Source organism: Aedes albopictus, chromosome 3, assembly GCF_035046485.1.
Source record: "Aedes albopictus strain Foshan chromosome 3, AalbF5, whole genome shotgun sequence".
Lineage (NCBI taxonomy): Eukaryota > Metazoa > Arthropoda > Insecta > Diptera > Culicidae > Aedes > Aedes albopictus.
Genome location: NC_085138.1, coordinates 13,597,787 through 13,605,300, shown reverse-complemented (window position 1 = coordinate 13,605,300; position 7,514 = coordinate 13,597,787). Strand labels below are relative to the sequence as shown.

The 7,514-nt window shown below is 42.7% G+C and overlaps 1 protein-coding gene across 1 annotated transcript; it reads right to left on the bottom strand.

The window, feature by feature from the left end:
* Positions 1-6,194: 6,194 nt before the first annotated feature.
* Positions 6,195-7,000, bottom strand: LOC109421685 (uncharacterized). Its single transcript, XM_029876892.2, has 2 exons — positions 6,815-7,000; positions 6,195-6,757 (listed from the first exon to the last, which is right to left on the bottom strand). The coding sequence occupies exons 1-2, from the start codon at positions 6,872-6,874 to the stop codon at positions 6,305-6,307; spliced, it is 513 nt and encodes a 170-aa protein (XP_029732752.1). The 5' UTR covers positions 6,875-7,000; the 3' UTR covers positions 6,195-6,304.
* Between the last annotated feature and the right edge of the window lie 514 nt (positions 7,001-7,514).

Genomic DNA, 7,514 nt, shown 5'->3' with positions numbered 1-7,514 from the left:
CGTTCGTTGAATGATTTTTATCTTTACATTCTGTGAATTTCAAATTGCCTGAGCTTGGAAGCTCCTTCCAAGTTGTTGACTCACCATTTTGCGGCCCGTCTTACATGCATCAATGCAACTATGGCAATTTTGTTCACATATTATTTAAGAAAGTATTATCAGATTCTCAATAATTCTTTTAGCTATGAGCATTAGCTGAAAAATATTGAAAGAGAAAGAAAAGCAAATAGAATAGCAAAAGCAATGGTAACATTTTCCCTTCTCCAAATATCCAATATGTGTTATAATAAATTCCATCAGCCAATCCATGCTTCATTGACGCACATAATCTCATTCCAATTATGTCGAAATCAAACCAACTCGCTACTCAATTATTCACAGCTGACACCACACTCGATTTAACTCAACAACGGGCAGCATCCAATGCTGCATCCCAAATGTTCCAATGCAACCATCCGTCCACCCTCAACGAGTCCACGCTTCGTTCCTAGTGCATGGGTGTCATCACCAATTGCCCAATCTGGAAAACCAATTCCGGTGATTTTAATTTTAAAATCATAAATCATAAATCAAACAGCATACCCCCAACTTTGGTCGCAAACCATCATCACGAGTGAGTTGCGGCTCGTCTGAGCATAAGAGCATTAAATATTCATCCAGTGGTGCTTGACCATCCATCGGAGCCATCGAACTCTCAGTTATCGCAGTGGTAGCGTAATGTCTGGATCAGGATAGACGAGCAAGGCAAATTATAGTTCAATTCACAACGAAAAATGCATACATACGGTGTGTACTGTTCTGTACTGCATTTGGGAATTCTTCCAAGGACTCCTCCAGGAGTTTTTCCAAGGATTCTACCAGGAATTCTTCCAAGGATTTCTCCTGGAAATCTTGCAGGGATTTCTCCAGGAGTTCTTCCAAGATGCCTCCAGGAGTTCTTCTAAGGATTCCTCCAGGAATTCCGAAAAGGATTTCTACTGGAACTCTTCCAAGGATGCCCCCAGGGGTCCTTCCAAGGATTTCTCAAGAGATTTTTCCAAGGATTTTCTTGGAATTCTTGCAAGGATGCCTTCAGAAGTATTTTAAAGGATTCCTCCAGGAATTCTTCCAAGGATCCCTCCAGAAATTTTTGCAATGACTTCTCCTGGTATTCTTGCAGGTATTCCTCCAGGAGTTCTTCCAAGGATTCCTCAAGGGATTTTCCAAGAATTTTTCTTGGAATTCTTCCAAATATGCCCCAAGCAGTTCTTCCAAGGATTCCTTCAGGAGTTCTTCCAAGGATTTCCCCTGGAATTCTTGCAGAGATTCGTCAGGGAGTTTCCAGGGAGTTTCCAATCATTCCCCCAGGAATTCTTCCAAAGATGCCTCCAGGAGTTTTTCAAAGGATTCTTCCAGGAATTCTTCCCAAGGATTTCTCCTGAAATTCTTGCAGGAATTCCTACAGAAATTTTTCCAATGATTTCTCCTGGTGTTCTTGTAAGGATTCCTCAGGGAGTTCTTCCAAGGATTCCTCAAGGGATTTTTCCAAGAATTTTTCTTGGAATTCTTCCAAGGATTCCTATAGGAGGTGCTTCAAGGATTTCTCCAGGAAATCTTCCAAGGATTTCTCCTGGAATTCTTCTTAGGATGCCCCCAGGAGTTCTTCCAAGGATTCCTCCAGGAGTTCTTCCAAGGATTCCTCAAGGGATTTTCCCAAGCATTTTTCTTGGAATTCATCCAAGGATGCTTCTTCCAAAGATTTCTTCTGGAATTCTTGCAGGGATTCCTCTTCCAAAGATTCCTCCAGGAATTCTTCCAAGGATTCCATCAGGAATTCTTCCAAGGATGCCTCCAGGAGTTCTTACTAGGATTCCTCCAGGAGTTCCTCCAAGAATTCCTCCAGGAATGCTTCCAAGGATTTCTTCTGGATTTCTTTCAAGGATGCCACCAGAAGTTTTTCCAAGGATTCCTCCAGGAATTCTTTCAAGGATTTCCCCTGGTGTTCTTGCAGGGATTCCTCAGGGAGTTTTTCCAAGTATTCCTCCAGGAATTCATCCGAAAATACCTCCAGGAGTTTTTCAAAGGATTCTTCCAGGAATTCATCCCAAGGATTCCTCCTGAAATTCTTGCAGGGATTCCTCCAGGAGTTCTTGCAACGATTCCTTCAGAAATTATTCCAATGATGTCTTCTGGTATTCTTGCAGGGATTCCTCCAGGAGTTCTTCCAAGGATTCCTCAATGGATTTTTCCAAGGATTTTTCTTGGAATTTTCCCAAGGATTTTACCAGGAATCAAGCTTGCTATTTGATGAAAACATTCGTTAAATGATGCGATTTGCTTTCGACAACGAATACGTTTTCACCCATCCTCGCTTTATTAAATCAACCTCCCATACGAGTAGCACACGAGCGGACTCAACACTGATCAGCATAGTTCACTCTTCCTTTTCGCCGTTGAGCCGTTGCGTTCTAGCCAAGCATCTCTTTTCATCGCTTTCGATGCTTTTCGACAGCTTATCGCGAAGCATCGTTGGCTGGAAGCTATGTTAGTATGGTATCGGTACATGAGAATGTTGCTTCTGTGTGCGTGTCGAGCGTTCGTGCCGTAACTTCGCAAACCAACCTATTCGGTATGGTTCGGCTGTTCGGGCGAGCGTGTGGCGGCACAGTAAGATGTGTGCAAAATCGTTTGTGATTTACATCATGTTCGTTTTGCCACCTCTTTGCTGCTGGTCATCGCTGATCAGTGCACAGTTCAATCGTACGCGATAAATATACAGTTGATGAGTTGTTATGAGCACTAGTGAGGTGATAATTTGCATCATTGCCAGGAATTCTACCTGGAGTTTGTACTAGGATTCCTCCAGGAGTTCTTCCAAGGATTCCTCCAGGAGTTCCTCTAAGGATTCCTCCAGGAATTCTTCCAAAGATTTCTCCTGAAATTCTTCCAAGGATTGTTTCTAGGATTCTTCCACGAATTCCTCCAGCAATTCTTCCAAGGATGCCTCCAGAAGTTCTTCCAAGGATTCATACATGAGTTCTTCCAAGGATTTCCCCTGGAATTCTTGCAGATTCCTCCAGGAGTCCTTCCAAGGATTTCTCAAGGGATTTTTTTGGAATTCTTCCAAGGATTCCACCAGGAATTCAACCAAGCATACCTCCAGGAGTTCTTCCAAGGATTCATCTGGAATTCTTCCAAGATTGCTCCTGGAATTCTTGCAGGGACTTCTCCAGAAGTTCTTACAAGGATTCCTCTAGGAGTACTTCCAAGGATTTCTCCAGGAAATATTCCAAGGATTCCCCCAGAAATTCTGATAAGGATTCCTCCAGGTATTCTCATAAGAATTCTCCTAGGTATTCCTCCAGCGTTGCTTAAAAAGATGTCTCCAGAAATACTACCATGATTTTCTCCAGTAATTTTTTCTGGAATTTTGCAATGATTCTTCCAGAAGTTCCTCCAAGGACTTTTCCAAATATTTTTGCAAGGGTTTATGCCAAAAAAAAATTGAATGATTTCAGGGGGGGGGGGGTTCTGGGGTCTTTTCGAAAGCATTGCAGAGTGTTTCAGAGGATTTTCGACGGGTTTTGTAGGCGTTACAGGTTCCAGGTTACAGGCGTTACAGGCGGGGGTTTCCGTGTGCGTTACATGGGGTCCAAGTGGGTCTTAAGGGGGTTTCGAAGGCATTTCAGGAAGTTTCAGAGCATTTTAGGCTGGATTCAAAGACGTTGTGGAGTGAAGGCGTTTTGTAGGTTTTGGAAAATCTCAGGAGCGTTACTTAGGGTCCGAGATAGTTTTAGGAGGATATCAGGCATATCAGAAAGTTGCAGAGCATTATCGGAAGGATTCAGAGGTGTTACGGCAGTGTTGCGGAGGAGTTTCCGGGGGGTTTCGGAGCTTCTCAGGTGTGTTACATGGGGTTCAAAAAGGTTGAAGGGAGGTTTTGGTGACATTTCATTAAGTTTCAGAGCATTTTCGGCAGGATTCAGAGGCGTCACGGAGGATTTTTCGAGGGTTTCGGAGCCGCTCAGGTGTGTTACATGGGGTACGAGGGGGTAAACGGGGGAGTCGGTTTAGGGTCCTTTCAGGAACTTTCAGAGCATCTTCGGCGGGATTCAGAGGCGTTACGGAGGAGTTTTCGAGGATTTCGGAGCCTCTTAGGTGCGTTACATGAATCCGAAGGGGTGCAATGGGAATTTTGGAGTCATTTCAGGAAGTTTCTGTGGGTTTTTATCTTTTGAAACGCCCCTGAAATACCCGTTGAATTTAAAGGTGTTCTTGTAACCCCCTGATACGACCCTTACTTAAAATGCTTTGAAACCTCCGTAAGTTCTTTGAAACGCCCTTGAAGTCATCATTATCAATTTGAAATTCCTCTGAAACCCATTGATTCCTCTGAAACGCACCTGAAAACACCCCTTGAAGCACCTCTGAAATGCTATCAAACGCCTCTGAAACCTCTGGGAACGCCCTAATGTTCCTGAAACACTCTGAAACTCTCTTCAATGACTCTAAAATACCATGCAATGCCCTTTAAAGTCTCATGTGATCCTATGCACATTTTTAATTATTGCAGTTTTAGCCATGTGCATGAAAAGAGGTTCCAGTGTAACTCTTTGAAAGAAAATTGAGTTACATACCCGTCTTATTAATTTCAACTATTGCTTCCTAACAAGTATGTATTTCGACCTAAACTGTAAGGTCGTTTTCAATGTCTCGTACTTTACTCGAGTCAACTTACAGGACAGGTATTCCACTAACACGCTCAGGTATATCAAAATTAATCTTTGGAAGAATCTTCAATGGAATACATGCAAAAAAAACCATTCTGGATACCTTTAAGAATTCCTCATGATGGTGGAGCGGATATGGTTGGATGGTTAGAACACTTGACTATCACGCCGAGGACCTGGGATCGAATCCCACTCCTGACAAACTCACAAAATGTGAGTTCTTCCTTCGGAAGGGAAGTAAAGCGTGGGTCCCGAGATGAACTAGCCCAGGGCTAAAAATCTCGTTAATACAGATGAAAAAAAAATCCTCATGAAATTTCTGTTTTATGCGAGAGCTAAATTTTTTTTCAACCGCAGTTTCTTTAGAAGCTGGTGATGCTTCTTCGTATTTCATGGCTCACGTTATGTAACGAATCTCTCCTTTATCTCGACAGTATCCCCGACTAACGTGACACTGCTTTCTGGACGAATATTATCGTGTGTTTGGTTCTGTCAACTAGCATGTGGTTTGTTATTAACGCATTTAACACCAGCCCGGTCTTTGCTGCTTCACGTTTCTAAAGAGTGTACAGCTCTACCACCTTTCCAAATGTTCATGTCGTCTGCTAAGCACACAAACCAGTCGCATTCCGTGAAAAGTTCGCCAGAGCGATGTTGAAGAATAGGCATGAGAGTCCATTACCCCGCCCGGTCCCGGTCTCCGCCCAGCGAGTTCTGAATGAACTGAGTAGCCGTCGATGAGGCCAGTTCGATAACTTCACAGGAACTCATTCATTTTAGGTGACAGACGACGCGACGGAAGATGATCTGGAAAGCAGGCGACATTGAAAATGTTGATCGCTCTGAAGTTCTCACATTCACCCTTCTTGTGAATGGGGCAGATGAGGATTTCCTTTCACTTCTTCGGTTGCTATTCCCAGATCCTGACTATCAAACGGTGCAGTCAGGTGGCCAACTTTTATGCACACTAAGATCAGCTCTGTATGCTTCCAATGTTTTTACTGAGTTCTCAACAGCAGATTTAACTCGGTACGCTCGGTTGTTTCTTTTGCAGATATTCTGTAAATGTGTTACCGAGCTCAGCTAACAAACTGTCAAAAGTTGCTGATTCACGGTAAATATCGTTACTGGTGAACGGTAAATACGATTACCGAGTGTACCGAGATAAATCTGCTGTTGAAAACTCAGTAAAAAGATGAAAAAAATACTGAACTCAGTGAAAAAATTACTGAGCTGGAACATCTGAATCTTAGTGTGTGGGTCCATCTCAATGAGTATTCGATGTTGCGACAACCAATGACGAAAATGGGCTTGTGATTGAAAACTCGGCACGTGAAACAGCAGGTCTCTTAACTACATCAGGAGCACCCACATACTCACCGACATACTAAGGCACAGTGGATTCGGAATCGCAGCGCAGAAGGTGTGTTGAGCCTGTGGTCGCTTTATTTTGTAAACTGAAGTAGACTGCAGACAGCAGGTTCAATTTTATCTTGACCACTGCTCTGGTTACAGAAAATAGTACGACTTTTTTTTAGTTGACTGGATTTTATTAATTTACATCATAACTGTTCTAAATATACCTAATATAACTACTACGTAACGGTTGCTTGCACTGTGTAGGCCCCCACGTGCTTACCGTCCGGACTATTCATCTTGACATATGCTTTATACTGACCCTGGGGCACCATCGGTGGTAGCATTTTCTCGTTCAACTCGAAGTCTTTGATATGATAAACCCCTTTGGCCAAAGGGCAGTCCGGTGGCATCTTGGCGTTTTCCCGAACTTTTTGCATCACTTCGTTCTTGCTGTTGTAGAAATCACAGAACCCACTATTGCCCATCATTATCGGAGGTCCAAGTTTGTTGGCTGCCGATATCGTATACAAGACCTGCATTTGATTGCCCCAGTTTTGCGTCACTTCAAACGAACCGGATATTACGTACACATTGCGTTGTTTGCGGGTCACACGTACAGTGTACAGGATGAGGTAGTCTTTGTCTATGTTGGGCTCTGGATCGAACGAGTCGATGATCAACTCGTACATCTGAAATTATTGGGAATGTTGATAAAAAGGTCTCACTTAGAAATTTGATTATCTTACCGATCCAAATGAAATGAAAGAGAAAAGCGTTAGCAGAACAAGTGTGGAAGCAACTTTCATAGTCAACCATTGAGCCCTTTTATAGGACTCTAAACCATTCCTGATGACCTGTTGTAGCTAGACTAGACGGACAATTCCACCTGTCCAATGCAGGGCACTTGGGAAGGCTTAAAGCAATTCGTAAAACTGATTCAGACTAAGTACAGTTTTCGATCGGAAACTTGTTATATATGCACTTTTTTCAAATGTTTGTACCTTTAATGAGGAACATACTTGAATGACAAAATTACAAGCACGATTGACGTGTTCGCTAATTACGAGCCAGACGATTGATCACTATTACGTGAGAAAAAAAGCAATTAAACCATATTTCACAACTTACCGATGATGTTGGATATGGCATCTAACTGTTTCAGAAATTCAGATTATTAAAATTAAGGGTAATTTACGCAAATACCAAGAACTTTGGTTAACACACAGTTATCGTTTTTCTGTTTTGGGGTAATTCTAATTTGATTAACGTAAATATCAATTGCTTTTTATAGCTTCGTTTGATCTACCGTTTGATCCTACCACCGACCGGTGGTGGAATAGAATGACACACGAGGTCGATAAACAATGCAGCGAACCCAGCATCCATGAAGGTGGCCAAAGCCGGAAGGAGAAATGTGATCTACTGAGCATCGAGTTTGATCGAGGA